The following is a 21,408-nucleotide window of genomic DNA, read 5'->3' on the forward strand; positions in this document are numbered from 1 at the left end:
AAATGTTAGAAACAACAACAAAATCATTGCCATCAGATGGTTTGACTTGCCATTTTTGAATATTTCCATTTTGGCCCTGATAGATGTAATCTATTTTTCTTTCATTTGTTGCAGGTTGAATATCAAAGACTTTGTTTTCGTGTTTGTTACTATTTCTCTGGCCTATGTGCATGTTGTACTAACAAGGACATGTGCTTATATATGGCTTACATGTGGCTGTTTTATTTGTTGTGTTTGTTTTTTTAATAGCAAATATCTTAGAACTGACAATAACATCAGGAATAATAGAAATTACTTGAAATGACTATGGTATATATTTGGTATGTGTTACTAATGTTGTAAAGTCTATTTTTCTGGCAAAATATTTTGCTTACATCTGCATTGCAGACAAAGACTAATAAAGAGGGGAGTGCAAGCTTAGGAAATATTGATACTGAAGGAAATCTCTTTACCCACACAACCCACTTTCCTGTTTAGCTAAATTCGAAACATTCACAATTCTGTTGACTTCAGTGGAATGACTCCTCTTGTGCCTGTGTTAAATTTGGCTGCTGGTTTACTTTACCTTTTTAGAAATCTACTGGAGTAAGAATACAGTAAGAATCAAAGGTCAAAGTCTCAGATCTAATCCTTCTGTACCCAGTTCAGTGGTGGAGCGGGGCATAAGGGTGGTGGTATAAGGCCACCTTCATGTCCCCTGATTTGGGGGCCACAATGCACAACACAGGGCAGTCTCTGAACTGCTCCAAGTTGTGTGAGCTGTACATGGATGCAAGGGATTCTTCTAGCTGCCAGGAACCACCAGAACACAGGGGGCACTGACCTTTCCACTTTTATCTTGGCCAAGCCCCCTCCACTGGGGGCAGGAGAGGTATATCCTAATATCTTCTAGGCAGGCCCCACACCACCCTGGGGTTCTCCAGAGGAACCCAGATAGCTACATCTCCCAGTTCCTCAGGTGGTTTATGTCAGTACGCAGGTGGGGAATGGCCACAAGAGGTACCAGGATCTGACCCTAAGGGTCCCTTTAGTCTCCAAATTCATTTGGAAAAAGAAATGCTATAAACCTGTGAAATGCCTAAAGTGACAGCTCTAATTAAATAGTGATTTTTGCAGAATTACCAGTTGGCTCTTATTGCCTAAAGGATTTCCACGTGAACTGAAAACATTTGCTAAATGACATAATAAGCTAATGATTGCTTAATTTTGAATACATAGCTCAGTGTAGAGAGGGTAACAGCTGGTGTTTGCCAAATTAGGTTTCCTTCTTAGGATTTTTACTACTCATTTTCTTGTTTATTTAACATACTTAGATGTGATTGAGCTCTAAAGGTCTTCCCCTAAGCTTATTACACTTTAAAGGTAAATGTTTCTTAGTACTGGGTACATTCTTCTTCTCAGGCCCAATGGAACTCCCATTTAGGGGGGATCTCTGTGGATAGAGTGCTTCCAATGGCAATGCTTCTATGTACATGAAACTTGGTATCATTGATGGCAATTACATGCCTATAATTACAGGAGAATAGTCCTGTAGATGTAGGTAATATTAAAAAAATACAAATGGTTCAGATTGCAAAGTCAAAAGTCAGGAAATACTGGAATGTAGAGCCCAAGCAGGATTCCGTTCCTAGTTCTGATGGTAATGTGACCTAGTAGTTACAGATATCACAGCCAAGTACAAAGATTTAGCACATTCATCCTAAAAAGTAGCATAGCGAAGTAGACGAGACTTACCATTTTAGATATCTGGGTTCTAGTCACAGCCACTCCAGAAGTGACCTCATGCTACCCCTTGGTTACTTTATTTGTAAAATGAGCATATGATACTTGTCTGCCTTTATAAGATAGGGTATGAGACCTTGCTCAGTTATAAGGACAGTAAAGTATACAGAATTAACACCAATCAGTGAGACTAGAATTCTGGGTCTCTTCATGGTTCAGTGCACTTTCCCCTAGGCCAAAGATGGGGCAAATGCCGGCAGCTGCTACTATTGTGCCCCCTAATCCAGAGCTCTTCACTTGATTGTGATAACTATATAGGTAAATTACAATATACATGTTTTCAAATCACGCACAAATCACCATTCCTTTATGTTAGAACCTACATTTGAAAGCATGAAAGCATTATTTTTTGTTTTAAAAATGTACTATACAGGGATGTTTATAACACAAAAAGCAGTCTATGGAACAAAAGCTGTGAGTTAAGGGTGGTCTGGTGGATAAGGCGCTCCCTGGGGACTTGGGAAATCTGGGTTCAATTACTGGCTCAACCATACACGTCTTGTGTGACCTTGGGCGAGTCAGAATGTGAAGCAACTTTTATACTGTGTAAAATGACACCTACCACTCCAGTGTATTAACACAGAATTTTGATGCATCTTGATGTCCCATTAAATTAAGTTGAATGGCTGGATGTGCAGCCAGTGGAGGACTAAGCTACTAATATTGCAATAATAAAAAAGACAATTTGGTGCCTTCTTATATTGTAATGTTGAAAAACACTATTATTTATAGAGTGTGTGTCTTAACTTGCCAACAAATATTTGTTTCAAATGTAAAATAAAACAAATTTTACTTAACTCTTCCATAGGTGGTTGCCAAAATAGCCTTAAACAAGTGGGCAATAATCAGACAATTGCATTAGCTGCTGCTGCTATGGTGTCCGTAGATTCAGAAGCACTTCAGGGACCATCACCTACAAGTATCCAACCTTGCCATGTGCTCACTTTGTCACCTGTCAAAATACCAGTTTTGACTTCACCTTTTCCAGGTAAGAGATTTTCTTTATGATACCATGTAGCCACTTTTATTCAATCTGAATCATGCAGAGACTGTGTGTTGTGTGGTTTTTGTCACAAATACTTTTTGTTAAATGATTGTTGAGCAGGAATTGATTTAACAGCTTGTGATATATGTGGGTTTGTGTATTTTAGTCCTGAGGGAAAAACAATTATTATTGTGTTGATTGAGGTGTCATTTTAAAATGATCCATGCATTTATAAAGCCACTACTTTGATTCAGCTTGATTCAAATGCACAAATGAGAGGAAATTCAGAGGTGAGCTTGAAACTCAAATATGAACTCATTCCATGTAGTTATGTAATTCTTATGCACTACAAAAATATGGGATCAAAATCTCAATTAAATTTTATCCCATACCACTCTGTTTACTTCAGTGAGAAAGCACTGTAAATCTGTGCCAGGTTGGGTGGCCCTCAATATTGTAATCACCTACTATTGGAAGGCCTCTGTTAGACATACAGTAGGAGTTGATTAAGAATAAAGTGTTAGTTTTTGGTGAATTAATCAGTTATACTCTGTGACTCAAGAACATCTGGATGCTAATTGGCAGAGGGCACTGGGGTATATCGGGGTACAGAGGGCCACTGAATTCATCAAAACAATGTCATATTAGATCTCTAGTGAAAGCCTGGGTCACACTGGTCATTAAAATCCTTGTAAGATGTATGTGTGTATGTGTGTGTGTGTATGTATATATATAGATAAATATATAAATATAAAATTATGTTCTCTAGGTCTGTAGTTAAAAACAGGTTCTTTGAGAAGAATCTAAATACAGAGGAGTCATACTTCTCCTGTACTGAAAAAAAAATCACATCATGCCAGATCTATCCTTTTAGAGAAAAGGTTTCTTGAATTGAAATACTGAAGTATTCTAAGAAGCAGACGTCACCATAAGAAATGTACTTTTGATTTACAGTTGCACTAACATGCTCTGCATGGATTGCCAGAGACATGATAGAATATTATCAAACCAAGGAGCTATCACATTTAGATAACTGGCTCAGCTTTGCAATGATAAACATGTCAGGCTAGGACAATTGTTGCTTGCCTTACAAATGAAAGGCTGATAGGATATCAAATATCAAGCTTTGAGTGTTTGAGCAATAATCCCATTATCAATCTTTCACACTAAACTACTTTTTTATGGGTATTTTCTCCTGTGGAGTATATAGTTGCTTCTTGAAGACAGACAAGCTTGAAAGCATGTGCTTGAACATGCTAAATAGATTTGGGATTTCACCTAAACATTAATCAGTCAGCCCATACATTTGATGCTGTTTGCTTTGCAAAGACTATCAATATGCTTATGTAAAACACAGTAGAAAGGGATTTAATGGAATATGCTAAAGTGAGATGGGGCTGAAGGTATCCATCTTGGACAACCTTACTCAGTATAAGCCAAATGGAAGGACTCCTGTTGACTTCCAGGGACTTTGGATCAGAGTCTAAGGTTTTTGTTCTATTTATGCTTGTTCCCATTGCCTTAACAAGGGACACATATATTTTCAAACTGTATATGGCATTCTGTGACTGAGTTCACAGAAATGCAAATAAATTTGTAGTGTTTATATAGAAAATTATAGAAAGATTCCCATAATGGCTAATGCAAGAAACACCTGTTTGACAGCCTAACTTACCATGTAAATATTAATGGAGTGAGCTGAATTTGCTTCTCATTACATCAGTTATATCCTCTGCAGATGCTGCATATTTTTAGTCATATACCTAGTACACATAACTCCTGTAAAATGACTACTCATGATCTCTCCTATTGAAATACACAGTGGATGAGATATTGAATTTAAATTAAACTTCCTTCCCTTGCAGGAAAAAAAAATGGTCAATTGGTCAAAAGTAGCCCTTTGCTGTCAAGAACAAAATTACATTTCTATTTCTCCACAGAAGTTAATGACTGGAAAAGCATCAAGGAAAAATAATCTAATATACCGATAATCCCTTGTGTAGGACATACTTTACAATGCTGTCTGCCTTTCTGTTAAAAACATCAGTGCATTGACATTTATTAAGGATGACTTATTGTTCACAAAGAAAAATAAATCTTTAAAAGAACATAATTTGTGTACCCTGGGGGCAATTGTATTTTCCTTGTCTCATGTATGATTTATAAAGTAACTTGGTAATTAATGATCTTTCCATTTTCTCCTTGTATAAAGTTTATGTAAGGCAATGTTAAAAATAATTTGCATGAAAAGTTCAAAAATAGCAGAATATGTTATATCCATTTTAAAGTTATCAGCCTTAACATTATCTTGTTAAATCTAATCTCTATAATCAATTATACTGGACAGCGCTATTACACTAGTGTGATGAGTATACTACCCATACTGGCCCTGAGAGAGTTGAATTAGCTCAGGCAGGCCCAATCAGTCAATTATGCTGCAAATGCTGTGTAGAGGGTTCTAATTAGAAGGAAGCTCACCTATGCGGGAACAGGTGGGACTTCTATAAAGTCAGGATGCTGTCAACAGAGTGGGAGGCTGCAGGGAGGAAGGCTGCAGGCTTCCTCCCTGAGGTAAGGGAGAAGGAAGAGGGTGGGATAGGAACCCCTGAGAAGGGTTTGCCTAGGAAATCTGGAGAATGAAAGGCAGGCTAAATAGTAGTCCAAGGGCAAGAGCAGTAAGGTATAGCCACAGACAGTAATTGCTCACTGTAGGGCCCTGTACTGGAATCCAAAGTAGAGGGCAGGCCTGGGTTCCTCTACCATCCACTGCAGAGTGACATTGCATGGAGCAGTGAATGGGAAGACTACCTGAGGCACAGAGGGAGTGATATAGTTAGGGAAGCAGACATGAGGACTGCCTGTGGAGAGAGACTTTGAAAGACTTCCCCAAAAGGGGAATCACAATGTGAGCTGATTGGAGGACTGAATCATAAAGCAGTGACACTGAAACTTGATGAGCCAGAGGACAGCTGCAAAGATACAGGAGGAGAAAGGGGGTGCTGAACTAGGTGGAGCTAATCCCCAGAATTGCCAGAAGGAGGCTCTACCCAGTGGTGAGTAGATCACCTGTGACAACTAGTATCATTTTCCCCCCCATCACAGTAACTGACCAGTGAATTTTTTGTATTATAATTAATTGCATTTATATTTTAAGCAAGTTTTTCATATTGATGTTTATACAACTAAATAGTTGAGCTGTGTTGCCTACTAAAATGTAATTCATAATTGAAATAATTAAGCCCTGTAAAAATTCATGTTCTACAGAATTCATGCCAAATTGAATTAATTCTTTTGAATAAAAAAGGAGGAAAAACTCCCAAGCCCTCAGATCCCTCAGCATAAAAAGGATTTTTAGTGTCAGAACTCTATAATAATAATTAAAATAAATATGAATAATTTAAAAGAGAAACATTTTATATGTAATGAGAAATATGGTTTAATAGACATGTTATATGGTTTTCTAGGGGTTTAAAGTGATAAATTTAGAACAAGGGAAACTCGGAAGCAGCAAAAACAGAATTTTTTTTACGTTATTCAAAATTCAAAATGAAAACAGATGTTTAAAATGCAGCCTGCTCCTCTTTAGGATCCTAAATAGGGACTGATTTAAATTTCACGTAGCTCTCGGCCTAATCATAAATGACAACACAATAGTTCTTCCCAAGATAATACACACATAGGAAGAGGGCAGAAGTGGAAATGGCTTTTGAACCAGAATTCTGATTTGAGAAATCTCTATGAGAAGATGACGATATAAGCTTTGGTATCTCATATAAGTTTGAAAACCGGAACCAAGAAAAAATTATTAAAAAAGACTCAGGGAAAAAATAACACAAAAGACCCCCACTTTTAGTCCTCACTATAATATCATTTCTAGATATCAGTTGCCATAATTGTAACACATTCTCCTTGGATGGACAGTGGAATGATTCAATTTAATGCAGAAGCAGCAGAAATGCTATTAGAATTAGAAGAAACATTCTCTACCTTCAAGAGTGAGTCAGATTAGTCATATAGAATGGTAAAATTCCCCTTGACTTCATTGGGAGCAGTCTTAGGCCAAGGCTGAAGCCTTTTACAAATAGCACCCATACGGATTCATACAAGTCCCCTGCCTGTGACCTCCCTGCGTTTCCCAAATGTCTTGAACCTGGCACTGCAAGATATAAGACCCGTTAGTAGAGAGAGAGAGACACCCATTCAAAGGCAGCAATAGCAACATGAGAGGTTTTGTTCCCCCCATAATGGGTTGGTTCCCCCCATAATGATGTCACTAAGAGGACGTGATGAGAGAGGACATACTGTGTATGGCACCAGTCTGTTGTAAGTGGACCCATCCGCTGTGTCCCATATACTTCTAAGTCAACTCCATCTGGGCAGAGTCTGGTCACCTTTCTAGGTCTGGATCTATAGGACACACTTGCAGGCTCAGACCTCTTGTCTGAGCCCTTCCTTGTGACGTGGGACTGAGCAATCCAGAAGGCCCAAGCCCTGACACCAGTGCTTTAGATCTCCCAAGTCTCCTACTTGCTTACATGTGCTCCTTTAGAGTTTTGTGTCACTGTGGGAACTCTGGCTTCTAGTTTAACTCCTTTTGGGGACAAGATGGCAGGAAAGCAATTAACACAGGCTTAGCAAAGGAAGTTCTTAACCACAATGTCTGTACTCTTAAGAGTTACACTTGAGAGTTACCAAACTTTTGCAAAATAGCAAAATATCAGACTAGGAGAGGGAGTTTTACACCTTCTGTGAGTCTGAGGCATGTCTATATTTCAGGCATTCCTTTCTTCTTCTCCTGCATGTGCCACTTACACATGGCTGTGGTTGGCTTTCCCCTGCAGTGAATGGCACCACTTAAGTACAGCCTTTGCCTCTTGTTGCAATATGCTCAGGCTGAGAAGGTGGAGACCCACCAGTCATGTTGGTGCCCCTGTATAGAAAAAGCTTTGTTTTGAGGAGGGGAGCAGTTGAGATACAATCAAAGTTGCTCAGTGATGTCTCCTCCATGATGCTCCTTCAATGAGGTATTGAGCATCTTTATTGGGCCGGGTACCTTTTGGAATAAATCAGTGTTTTGCCTTTGGCATGTGTTGAGCACATAATAGAAAACGGAGGCCCTAATTCAAAATTGGATTTACAGTGTGACACAGACAATCCCGCTCTAGCACAGGATGGTTGCTATGGAGATGATATGTTTGGCTGATTGGATCTCAGAAACTAAAGAGGGTACTTATTTGGAGGTGGAATCTGGTTAAAGTTTACCCTTTATTTGTTTTTTGGGGGATGTGGGGGGCACTTACCTGGATCAGATAAAGATTAGTAAATTGTTTCCCTCCTAGGCATGCAGGGGCCTTAGTTGTGACAGGCAGAAATTCTACTGATCTGAAGGTAAAATTTCTCTTTGGAACGGTAGGTTCATGCCAGTCAAGAAGAGTGAATGGCCACGGTAAGTAAAGAGCAGGTATGTGAGTAAGAGCTCCACTAAGCTGACCGTGGTGGTAATGATTCAGATGGAGATGAAATATGTTGGTAAGGGTGGCTAGAGCCCAGCATAGTTCTTTTCCATAGGGGTGGGGGTGGAACTGAGGGCAAAATTTGTGCATTCCAGAAACTGGCACCGACCTGAAATGAATTATATCAATATCTATTATATCAATATTTGTTATATATAACAAATACCAGCTCAACGAATGCTACTTTGCTGCCATTTCCTTAAGGCCAGCAACTGCAACCAAGAATCACTTTAGGTAGAAACAAGTGGCAGTGAGCCAACATGAACCACTGTAATGCATTAGTAAAATGAAGAAGTTTGACTAATCCAAAAAAAGCAAAGATTCCAGTTCTGATACAAAACCACACCAGCACTTATTATTATTGGGGAGCACAACACAAGCTTTCCATCCCTTAAGAGGAAGAGGAATATAAATCCATTGCAGCCTGAAAGCACCCTCACACATCCACCCCCACTTAACATAATTATGAACATTGATTTTCATCTGTTAATTCTGCTAGACCTAAGTTTTAAAATGTTACTAGTTATACAGTGTAATTCCTAATTTGTGTGTCTGTTATGATTCTGAATGCTTTGAAGTAGGGCTGTCAATTAATCGCAGTTAACTCATGCGATTAACTCAAAAAAATTAATCTCGATTAATCGCACTGTTAAACAATAGAATACAAGTTGAATTTTTAAAAATATTTTTGATGTTTTCTACATTTTCAAATATATCTATTTCAATTACAACACAGAATACAAAGTGTACAATGCTCACTTTATATTTTTTTATTATAAATATTTGCATTGTAAAAATGATAAACAAAATAAATAGTATTTTTCAATTCACCTCATACAAATACTGTAGTGCAATCTCTTTATCGTGGAAGTCAACTTGCAAGTGTGTATTTTTGTTATGTAACTGCACTCAAAAATAAAACAATGTAAAACTTTAGAGCCTCCAGGTCCACTCAGTCCTACTTCTTGTTCAGCCAATCACTAAGAGAAACAAGTTTGTTTACATTTATGGGAGATAATGTTGCCCACTTCTTATTACAATGTCACCTGAAAGTGAGAACAGGCATTCACATGGCACTGTTGTAGCTGGCTTTGCAAGATATTTACATGCCAGATGTGCTAAAGATTCATATACCTCTTCATGCTTCGGCCATCATTCCAGAGGACATGCATCCATGCTGATGACAGGTTCTGCTCAATAATGATCAAAAGCAGTGCAGACCAATACATGTTCATTTTCATCATCTGAGTCAGATGCCACCAGCAGAAAGTTGAGTTTCTTTTTTGGTAGTTCTAAAGTTTTACATTGTTTTGTTTTTGAATGTGGGTTTTTTGTACATAATTCTATATTTGTAAGTTCAACTTTCATGATAAAGAGATTGCACTACAGTACTTTGTTTTTAATAATCAATGCTAGCCTTTCAGGTTTGTCTTTACATTTATCGGGTCTTTTTTATTTTTTTTTTAAATATTCCTTTCTTATGTGGGGAAAGCGAATATTCAAATTGTCTTTGTTGACTAAAATTAAAACAGCTATTTTGTTTTCTGTTGGGGATTATGTTGAAATGAGGTTGCTTATTGAAAGCTCCTGCTTTATAGGCTGTACCTATAGTCTGGCACAATGTCAATTTATATTATATACCAGAATGTGTTGGGCCAAATTCTCAGTCCAACTCCAGGAGCGCTGAGCTGCCCTAGCAGCTGAAAAGCCAGTTTAACTGGTCTTCTACCAATTTCTCTTGTCTAAGGGTGGTCCATGGCTGATGGAGAGCTAGTTTAGACACTCCCTCCTGGCCCCTGGAACACAGCAGATTTCTTGAGGAAACAGTACGGATCTGGGATGTGTCTCCACTCTGGCTATCCTCATTTATCAGAACAACCAGTTGGAGATGTGGGAAACCATGTGTAAAGGAGAGTAGTCTTTGAGTTGCTACAGTTTACTGTGGGGACCAGGTTGGTCGCTGACTGGTTCTAGAATCCATTATCCTCTGATCCACTGAGCATTACCAAAAGAAACTACACCATCTGCTCAAGAAACTCCTTAAAGATGCACAGGAACAAATCTACACTGACACACCCCTAGAGCCCCGACCAGGGGTATTCTACCTGCTACCCCAAATCCATAAACCTGGGAATCCTGGATGCCTCAACATCTCATGCATTAGCACCCTGATAGCAGCATTATCTGGCTATGTAGACTCTCTCCTCAAGCCCTATGCTACCAGCACTCTCAGCTATCTTCGAGACACCACTGACTTCCTGAGGAAACTACAATCCTTTGATGATCTTCCAGAAAACACCATCCTGGCGATTATCGATGTAGAAGCCCTCTACGCCAACATTCCACACAAAGATGGACTACAAGCCATCAGGAATAGCATCCCTGATACCATCATGGCAAGTCTGGTGGCTGAACTTTGTGACTTTGTCCTCACCCATAACTATTTCACATTTGGGGACAATTTTCTACCTTCAAGTCAGAGGGACTGCTATGGGTACCCGCATGGCCCCACAGTATGCTAACATTTTTATGGCTGACTTAGAACAACCCTTCCTCAGCTCTCGTCCCCTAATGCCCCTACTCTATTTGCGCTACATTGATGACATCTTCATCATCTGGACCCATGGAAAAGAAGCCCTTGAGAAATTCCACCATGATTTCAACAATTTCCATCCCACCATCAACCTCAGCCTAGACCAATCCACACAAGCTGTCCATTTCCTGGACACTACTGCGCTAATAAGCAATGGTCACATAAACACCACCCTATACCAGAAACCTACTGACTGCTATACTTACCTACATGCCTCCAGCTTCCATCCAGGACACATGACACGATCCATTGTCTACAGCCAAGCACTAAGATACAACCGTATTTGCTCCAACCCCTCAGACAGAGAGAAACACCTACAAGATCTCTATCAAGCATTCTTAAAACTACAGTACCCACCTGTGAAGTGAAAAAACAGATTGACAGAGCCAGAAGAGTACCCAGAAGTCACCTACTACTGGGCAGGCCCAACAAAGAAAATAACAGAATGCCACTAGCTGTCACCTTCAGCCCCCAACTAAAACCTCTCCAGCGCATCATCAAAGATTTACAACTTATCCTGAAGGACAATGCCTAACTCTCGCAGACCTTAGGAGATGGACTAGTACTTGCTTACAGACAGCCCCCAAACCTGAAGCAAATACTCAGCAGCAACTATCCACCACACAACAAAAACACCAACGCAGGGACCAAACCCTGCTACAAACCCCAGTGCCAACTCTGTCCACATATCTATTCAAGGGACACCATCATAGGATCTACCACGTCAGCCAAACCATCTGGGGCTCGTTCACCTGCACATCTATTAATGTGATTGTGCCCACAAGGGCTGGGGGGGAAAGATACCAGTGAAAGGAGGACACTCAGGCCTAAGAATAGTAAACTATGCTTTATTGAAAGAAGGAAGAACTTATGCTACAATCTGCATGGGGAGCCCCTAGAATGCGCGGAGGGGCTGCAGGGGACTCTGGCCGTTTGGGACAGCTGACCAGGCAGGACTCCGCCGGGGGGAGTTCTCTACGTCGCTATATTCTCTGCGCTTATCTCGGGGTTACATGGGGTCACAGCTGGCTACATTCTTATATGTACGATTTATGCTTATTACATAAACTGACTTGTTTACAGGCAAAAATATGCTGAGCTATGCTACATATCTTTTGGCAGGATCTGTCGGACAAAGTTAATTGAAATTGCCTGCATCCTCCACTTCCATCCAGTCACATACTTAGTCCACCACTTAGCTCCTTGCCAATCTTCTGCAACCTTGCCCCTACAGTGATATATGCCATCATGTGCCAGGAATGCCCCTCTGCCATGTATATTGGCCAAACCGGACAGTCTCTACACAAAAGAATAAATGGACACAAATCTGACATTATGAATCATAACATTCAAAAACCAGTAGGAGAACACTTCAGTCTCTCTGGTCACTCAGTAACAGACCTCAAAATGGCAAGTCTTCAACAAAAAAACTTCAAAAACAAACTCCATCGTGAAGTTGCAGAACTGGAATTAATTTGCAAACTAGATACCATCAGATTAGGCCTGAATAAAGACTGGGAGTGGTTGGGTCATTACAAAACCTAAACTTAATTTCCCCAATACTAATTTCTCTCTACTGTTACTCTCACCTTCTTGTCAACTGTCTGTAATGGGCCACTCTCTTTCTACTGCAAAAGTTATTTCTCCTCCCTTGGTGTCCTGCTGTTAATTGATTTATCTCCTTAGACTGACCTAACACTTGGTAAAGCAACCCCACATCCTTTCATGTATTTATACTTGCTCCTGTATCTTTTACTTCATACATCTGATGAAGTGGGTTCTAGCCCACGAAAGCTTATGCCCAAATATATTTGTTAGTCTCTAAGATGCCACAAGGACTCCTTTTTTTTTTTTTTTTTTTTGCTGGTATAGACTAACACAGCTACCACTGAAACTTTTAAAACCACAGTTACCCCGCATCACCTGGTCCAGTATTGAGTGCACTTCACTCAAATCAGATAATCTGGATGACAGTCTTTAAAAATGAGAAAATATATTTGATATAAACAATGAGATTATTTTACCGGTTCCAAGTCTCAAGATTATATAATTACAAAATGATCTCCATAGGTTTTAGATAATTCTCTGAACTCTGAAGAGTTAACTCTTTCCCAGGTGTCTGGCTGTTGGGTCTTGCCCGTATGCTCAGGGTTTAACTGATTGCCATATTTGGGAAGGGAAGGAATTTTCCCCTGGGTCAGATTGATAGAGACACTAGGGTTTTTTTTTTTCTTCCTCTGCAGCATGGGGCATGGGTCACTTGCAGGTTTAAACTAATATAAGTGGTAGATTCTCTGTAACTTGAAGTCTTTAAACTCAGCCAGAGGTTATAGGTCTACAGGAGTTGGTGGATGAGGTTCTGTGAACTGCAATGCACAGGTAATTAGACTAGATGATCATGATGGTCCCTTCAGATGTTAGAGAGTCTGTGAGGGTAAACATAAAGCAGTGCTAAGACTGAATGCTATTTCTGTGATAGAGCCAAAGTGATAGTTACATTTTGGTTAGTCCCTAAAGATTCATGGAGTCAGCTGGACTCCAAAATATTCTGGAAAAGATACAAAAGACAGACTGAAATTCAGTGGCCTAGAGGGGAGATCTAGCAACTGACTGCTCAAATTCATTCTTATCCAAACTTCATAAACTAACAGCCCTGACCATGGTTTAGATGTGAAAGGAAAACATGAGGGACTGGTCTGTTGAGTAGGAAAGCACTGTCTTTCGAGTGTGCGTATATATTAGAGAGCTCTATACAGCCAAAAAAGAAAAACTACTTTGATTTCACAAGAAATGTGATAAAGAATAACTATTTTCATTCTGACTATCACATCTGAAGTAGTACCTTTATTTAAGAGAAGAAAAGGAGTACTTGTGGCACCTTAGAGACTAGCTAATTTATTTGAGCATAAGCTTTCGTGAGCTACAGCTCACTTCATCGGATGTATCCACCAAATGCATCCGATGAAGTGAGCTGTAGCTCATGAAAGCTTATGCTCAAATAAATTTGTTAGGCTCTAAGGTGCCACAAGTACTCCTTTTCTTTTTGCGAATACAGACTAAGATGGCTGCTACTCTGAAACCTTTATTTAAGAGGTACAGATAGAGAAAATCAGTCCCATTCAACCTTAAGCCATTGATCATGGATAACAAAGCCTTTCACATGTTGGTAGGTAGTTCTATCCAAGGCCACAAGTGGTAGTCACAAGCTGTTACCAATGAATGGCTTTTCATTAGGCAATATAATATGAATAGGTGGCCTTAGTCCATTTTCTGTGGACAAATGTCAACATCAGAAAAAGCAGAAATACAAATGACATTCTTAGTGAACCAAGGACTGAATGCACATTGATAATGACCCACCCTTTTGACTGTCTCTTGACATGATCCTTTCAAGATAGGGATGCAGCCAGTGCAGCAATGACAAATATTTTGTACTGTGTGCCAAGAAATTACAAAAGTTGCTCAGCATCACATTATGTGCCCAAAGTTCAGAGGAAGCTGTCCAATAGTCAGTGAGACTTCTGCTATTGACTTTTGGAGGACAGCATTTCAATTCTAGGCTTGTTTTATAGTTTTCTGTACTTCATATGCTGGTCTCATATAATTTCTTAATTGCTTTTGCATCAGAAATTAATTAACTTGATGAAGTTTATGGTTATAAAATTATTGATAGGTGTGTGGGGAACTGAAGGTCATCAGTAAAGCTATGGCTAGTTTTTTTCCCCTTTTTCATAAAAACAAAATAATCTGGCAATATTCTACATTCCATGTGAGTGCCCTAACATAAAGATAAGTTATAAGGTGGGTATAAGACTGGGGAATGGGCTATTGTGCCTTGTGGTTAGAGCAGGTGTTTGTGCCTAGTGGCTTCAGTAGCCAAGAATTGGATCCCAGGTTCAGAAGCTAAGTGTCAGAGCCCAGGTACACAGTCGGAGTCAGAGCCAGAGTCAGGATAAGGTTACCTGGAATGAGGCAAGGCAGGAGTAGGGCTGGGAACAACCAGGCACAAGAGATATCACAGCCATAGGCAAATGCTCTGAGCAGCTCTTGAATTGCTGCTGGGCTTAAGAGCAGCTCTGCTGACTTGTCAAATCAATCAGGCAGCCCAGTTGGTTTTCCAGAGACTGGCTTTACTGCAGGCCCTGATTCCTGACAGGTGGGAGGTGGTACTACTACAACCTCCTCTGACCATTTGGTGAATGGCACCTAGTTCCCATGTGAAACTAGCCCCAAACATTTTTTTGGCCAAAACTGTTCAATGAATTCAGGTCAAATTTGTGAATGGTTTTGGCTCGATCAAAACTGCATTTTTATTGAATAAAGTATTAATCCAAATTGACATTTTACTTCAGGAAGTTCATTGATTAAAGGGAATAGTCTTATAATAGTTAATATTTTCCAGCTTGGAACTGAGGTCTCCATTTTGGTTTTTCCAGATAATTCCCCTGCAACTCAACTATCTCTGTCTTAAGCTTCTTGCTATATAGCCACTCAAGACCCATAATGCAGAGATCTTCTTCAGACATATCTGCATGTTGAGACCTGATGAATTGTAGTATATTTGCTAGCTTTTAAGAATCCATCTTGAAAATATTTCCAACAGTTTCCCAATTGTAGCTTAATATGACTAGATCACTCTTTTGTTTCCAGTATTGTCCATGAAAGGAATTTATGTTTATGTTTAACGAAGTGAAATACTCCTAGCTTTCCATTGTTGAAAAATAATTTTGAGGTCCATTTTCTTTTAATGAGATTTGATTGTTTAACTCGTCGTTCTTCAAACTTGATGTTCTACATATAGTACATTGAAGTGTTGAGTGGATTATGCAAAAAAAGATCAAGTCACTTACCAATTGCAAACTTGCTAGTTTTGGATAATTTTGTTTTTTCTGAACAAAGAACAATGTGATACCTTTCATACACTGTACAAAGCAACAAAACATATGGTCTTGACTTAGCGGTCTGGTGCTGTTGTACATCAGCCATCCCAAATATTTGATTCAACTTCTTCTAAAAGTGGTCAGAAGTTTTGGTAATTAAGAACTCTTGAAATGATGAAATTCACCTTCAATATATCGTCAAGCATTGCTAAACTTACTTTGGCACACAGCATATCCTGATGCATGATGAAATTAAATAAAATTCCACTAATCATGACCAACTTCTTAGGTAAGGCATTGAATAATATCTAGATTATAGCCACCATACTAGCAGCTTCACCTGTTGGAATTAATACAGTGCTCAAAGTGTGAATGTCTGCTTCTGAAAATGACTGAGCCACTTCAAAGACAGAAAATCTACCTAACAGTTGTTTCTGACAATTTCAACAATTTGAATTCAAGAAAAACTAAATAGTCTCTTGCTACATACCTTGCAGTAACCACCCACCACGTTCTCCACTAAACAAATCAAAACATATGGAAAATTACTATACAAAGTATCAGCACAATAAAGTATTAGCTTGTTAATATAATTCTGAAATTGGGAAATGAATCTATGCAATACAGCATATTGATGGAGGAATAGCAACAAGATTTGAATTGTGAACAAGTTTTGTAGTCATATTCTGATTGTAGTTCACTTGCCAAAGGTTCCTTTCATTCTTAATAATCCACACAACAGCATGCTTACATGGCTGTAGGTTGTAGATAAGACATGAATGAATCCACAGGTCTTAGGGGAAGTGAAAATGTTCCAGAAATTACATTATTATCAGTGTTTTCATTATTTCATTTCATTATCAGGTTTTCATTTTTCAGTTGACTTATTTCCCTTTCTTAAATATTTATTGATTTAACTATTTACATACACTTATGCTGAGCCTTTGGGGTGGACAAAGGGGTTCTACAGCCCTGTGGCTGAGTCCACTTGATGCCTTTAGCTTCAGGGCAACCAGGCCTGGTGGCCACAGTCAATATGGCTGCCATCTCTCACAGGGCTGCGCAGCTAATGGCTGGTGGGGGATGGTCCATCATCTAGAGGAGTGGTGGTTGGGGTAAGGAGACCCAGGCCCTTCCTACTCCACCAGGTCCCATCCCAGGGCCCTATCAGCAGTGAGAATACTAGCCATTGGGTCAGTGGGGATCCAACCAAAACACACTAAGTTCCTGGTCCTGCAACCCCCTTGGGCTACTTCCTATCCTGTCCTCCAGCAGTATGGTCCATGGGTGTCCAGGGTCTTTGGTTGTGGAGCTCTTCACAGTTCCAAGATCTCCTGGGTGTACACAGGTAGCTGGGTATCTGTCCGGGTCTCAGAGGGCTTGGCCTCCACACTCTGGGTCTCCATCAGCTCCCTGGTGGGAGCATGAACCATGTCTCCTCTCTCTTCGGTGGTGAACTGAGCTACTCCCTTTTATACTGCTGCTCCAGTTAGAACATATTCATCAAGAGTGAGGGGGCATGGCTTCCTCTCCCCAGAATACATGTTTAACCCCTTCATTTCCAGTGCGGGGTAAGTACACCCCATCACAGGATCCATGTGCTAAACTCAGCACACATGTTATTGATTTGTCTCTAGAGATACAATAAATTATAGTAAGGAAAACTGCACTATAGCACCTATGCTTAATCTACTATATGGTTAAAGAGAGGAATTCATTCTTGAGTGCTGTCAAGACAGCATCCTTCAAGAGCACTAAATTAACTTAAAAATTGAAACTTGAAATTGTGATAAACTTCTGGAATTTAATTCAGATTTGAGGACATTAGGGGTCCTGGAATTAGAAATTACTGACTTTATGTTTATTGAATGAAGATCAAGTAAGGCAAGTGAAAAACTATCCTTTTAAAAATAATTATGGTGTCTATTTTCATACTTTCTCCTACAGTTTTCTAATTGTTCAAGTGAAAAAGGTAAAATATGAGTTGGTAGTTGTGGACTCTTGTATTGTAAATTAGCAGTGAGTACAAATATTAAAAAGGGTGCCATCTGCCATATAAACCATTTGCCACCTGTTCTCTTGCTTTCAGAATTACTTAATGGTTTAAATTTAATGTTTTAGCCTTCAACAGAACAGCTGGGCTGTGACAAAGTATTTTTCCTATCAGTAACTTAAAAACCAACCACATTACATGTAAAAACACCTCTTAATGCCAGGAGTTTGCTACATGGCCTTTCACGTGTCTGTCAGATTACCTCATTAGCAAATTTTGCTGATAGTAAAAACAAGATTTTATAACAACAATTATCTAAGCATTTTTGGATACCTTTTTTTTAGAAGGGATATTTCCTTCTCTGTGATGAACAAAACTGATGGCCAACTCAAAATTGTCAGAATACTTATTGCAGGTTCAGTAGCAAAGGAATTACCCATGCAATCCTAAAATTCAAGTTCCTCACACAGGGCCAGATTCATTCATTCTTACTCACTCTGGACCTACTCAATGTGAATAAGGCTGGATTAATCTGGCCAAAGATAAACATCTTTTGGGGGTTATAATGGAGGAATGAAGTTAGACAGCTTAGACAAATTAAAAAAATTGTCAGCTTGTACTACATCCTTTTGATTTCAGTAGGTCTTGAGGGCACTCATCATCTTGCAAGCTCGGACTCTGTGAGTGCATCCACACAGCCCACAGAGATGAGCTCCCAGCAGGGTTTACAGAGTTGGGCTAGCAGGGCTCACTCTAAAAATAGCAGGGTAGACAGCGCTTTGAAGTTGTGGCTTGGGCTCTGAAGCCTAGAGAGGGGAGTGGGCTTCAGCACTGTCTACACTGCTATTTTTAGAGTGCTAGTGCCAAGCCCCACAAACCTGAGTCTATCGACCCAGGCTTTGAGGCTCGCTTCTGAAGGCTGTGTAGATGAAATCCTGTCTTCATAGCAAAACTCCGAGAGGCCCTAATAAATTGTTTTGATTACTGCTGTTATCATTTGCTTGAGTTTATTGGTGCTATTACACTATTATAAATTTTGTGTCTCCTATAAAATTACTGTATCACAAAATAATGCAAATTATTTTCCCAGCTTTAATGCTGTGTAATGGAGCAAACAAATGAATGTCTATAGTTGTTAAAGTGATATTTTTCTCCTCAAACTAATCTTGGGCATAGATATACATCTGAAAAGTAATTTTGTCTTTGGATTGCTTTTCTAGCTGATATAAAGCCACTATCAAATGTCAATTTTCTCCTATTCTTGGAGAGCAAACACCCACTGCGATCTGTGAATGTTCAGCTTCTCTAAATAAGTCTCTAGAAATTGGATGATACTTCTTAAGGTGCTTTTTACTCTTAAAAGGAAAAACAACCATCTATTTCTTTCATTATTAAGTTTTAATTGTTTTACCTAAAGATCTTCTGAAATTACCAATAACGTCTTTCATAATGAAGGATGATTGTAAGGGTAAATGTACCCTAGAAAAGGGAAATGGAAATTTTTGGTCTCCCTGACTTAACTAAGGCAAAAGATTTTCATACCATAATTCTTTCCCAAAAGTTAGCGCATATATTGATCTGACACTGCTCTAAGAATGACTAGATCCCAGCTGACTTTATGGGTAGTTCAACTAGTTTATCCCTAGAGCTTGGATTTTAATGTCCAACTTCAGTATGGTAGAATAGAATGGATCTAGGAAAATATTTCTAACGGATACTGTTTTTGTCATTGGCATGGTTCATGCCCCAATAATAAGAATCTGTCTTCCTAATTCTTGAACCTTTTCAGCAAGGTTAGAATTTCTCAAATGTGGTGAAAATACAATTGCTACTTGAACAGATTGTATAACTCTGAAATACACTTAGTCTCTGATAATCCAGTGACCAGGCTGACTTTGTCTACTACAAAATCCTTCCTTCATTTCTGCCATCTTCTTAGCTAAACAGCTCTACTTCACCAAAATAGTTGAATATTATGTCCTCAATATCAGCTGCCTTTTTGATTCACTTCTGAAACTCTTCTCTCCTATGTGTCTGCTGATTATTTTACCAATTTCTTCTAAGAGAATTGACAAAATATAAATATATCAGAGGGATAAATACAGGAGAGGGAGAGGAATTATTTAAGCTCAGCACCAATGTGGACACAAGAACAAATGGGTATAAACTGGCCACCAGGAAGTTTAGACTTGAAATCAGACGAAGGTTTTTAACCATCAGAGGAGTGAAGTTTTGGAATAGCCTTCCAAGGGAAGCAGTGGGGGCAAAAGATCTATCTGGTTTTAAGATTCTACTTGATAAGTTTATGGAGGAGGTGGTATGATGGGATAATGGGATTTTGGTAAGTAATTGATCTTTAAATATTCAGGGTAAATAGGACTAATCCCCTGAGATGGGATATTAGATGGATGGGATCTGAGTTACCCAGGAAAGAATTTTCTGTAGTATCTGGCTGGTAAATCTTGCCCATATGCTCAGGGTTTAGCTGATTGTCATATTTGGGGTCGGGAAGAAATTTTCCTCCAGGGCAGATTGGAGAGGCCCTGGAGGTTTTTTGCCTTCCTCTGTAGCATGGGGCATGGTTGACTTGAGGGAGGCTTCTCTGCTCCTTGAAGTCTTTAAACTATGATTTAAGGACTTCAATAACTCAGACATAGGTGAGGTTTTTCATAGGAGTGGATGGGTGAGATTCTGTGGCCTGCGCTGTGCAGGAGGTCAGACAGATGATCAGAATGGTCCCTTCTGACCTTAGTATCTATGAATCTATAATGTGACCTTCTCCCTCTGCTCAGGTTGTCTCCTCTTACCCTTTCCCCTCCTGCAACACTCTCCTCTTTCTCCCCATCAGAGATGCAGAGATTTCTCATCTATTCTTGCCTTCGTGCTCCATCCTGTTTCCTGTCTTGATCTCTGTTTTGCCCACTCTCAACTCCCCCCACCCTTATTCTTCTCCTTAACCTCTCACTTTCCTCTGGTTCCATCCCTTCACAACACAACACAAACACACTTTAGTCTCTCCCATCTTAACAAGCACACAAACAAAAAAGAGAAGAAAACACCACTGTTGACCTCATCTCCAACTATTTTCTCCTGACCCCCTTCTCCCTTTAATCTATAAGATCTCTGAATGCACTGTCTACCAGTACTCCACCCTGATCCTTTTTGACCTGCCAGCCAACTTTAACACCATTGACCATGCTCTTAGTCTTGAAATCTTGTCCTTCCAAGATTTCATGATTGACTCTTCCTGCTCCTGGTTCTCCTCCTACCTCTCTAACTACTCATTGTCCTTCAGAGGATCATCCTCTTTCCCGCTCCAACTTTCTGTGGAAAGGACTGTCCTGCGTCTCCTTCGCTTCTTCTTTTACACATTCTCTAAGTAATCGTATCCACAAATTCAACTCTCATTTCCATGCTGATGATTCAAAGATCTACCTTTGACTCCTAACCTGGCTTCTTCTGTCCAAACTAAAATATCTGCCTGTCTCTCTCTGATATATTCTTGTGAATGTCTAGCAGTTGGCTCAACGTGGCTAAAATAAAGCTCCTAATATTCCCCCCTCAAAAAACAGACCTATCTTTGCTACTTCTCTTTTGATAGCACACTATTTTGACTGTCAGTCAAACCTGTAACCTGAGCATCATCTCTGATGACTCACTAG

General features: G+C 39.5%; 1 protein-coding gene across 1 annotated transcript in view; it reads left to right on the forward strand.

The window, feature by feature from the left end:
* TCERG1L (transcription elongation regulator 1 like) overlaps positions 1-21,408 on the forward strand; it is a 223,280-nt gene that overhangs the window by 20,408 nt on the left and 181,464 nt on the right. Inside the window, exon 4 of the mRNA XM_038408237.2 lies at positions 2,591-2,770. Within this exon, the coding sequence (XP_038264165.1) occupies positions 2,591-2,770 (180 nt within the window). The remainder of the gene's footprint in view (positions 1-2,590; positions 2,771-21,408) is intronic.

This window comes from Dermochelys coriacea, chromosome 7 (genome assembly GCF_009764565.3).
Source record: "Dermochelys coriacea isolate rDerCor1 chromosome 7, rDerCor1.pri.v4, whole genome shotgun sequence".
Lineage (NCBI taxonomy): Eukaryota > Metazoa > Chordata > Testudines > Dermochelyidae > Dermochelys > Dermochelys coriacea.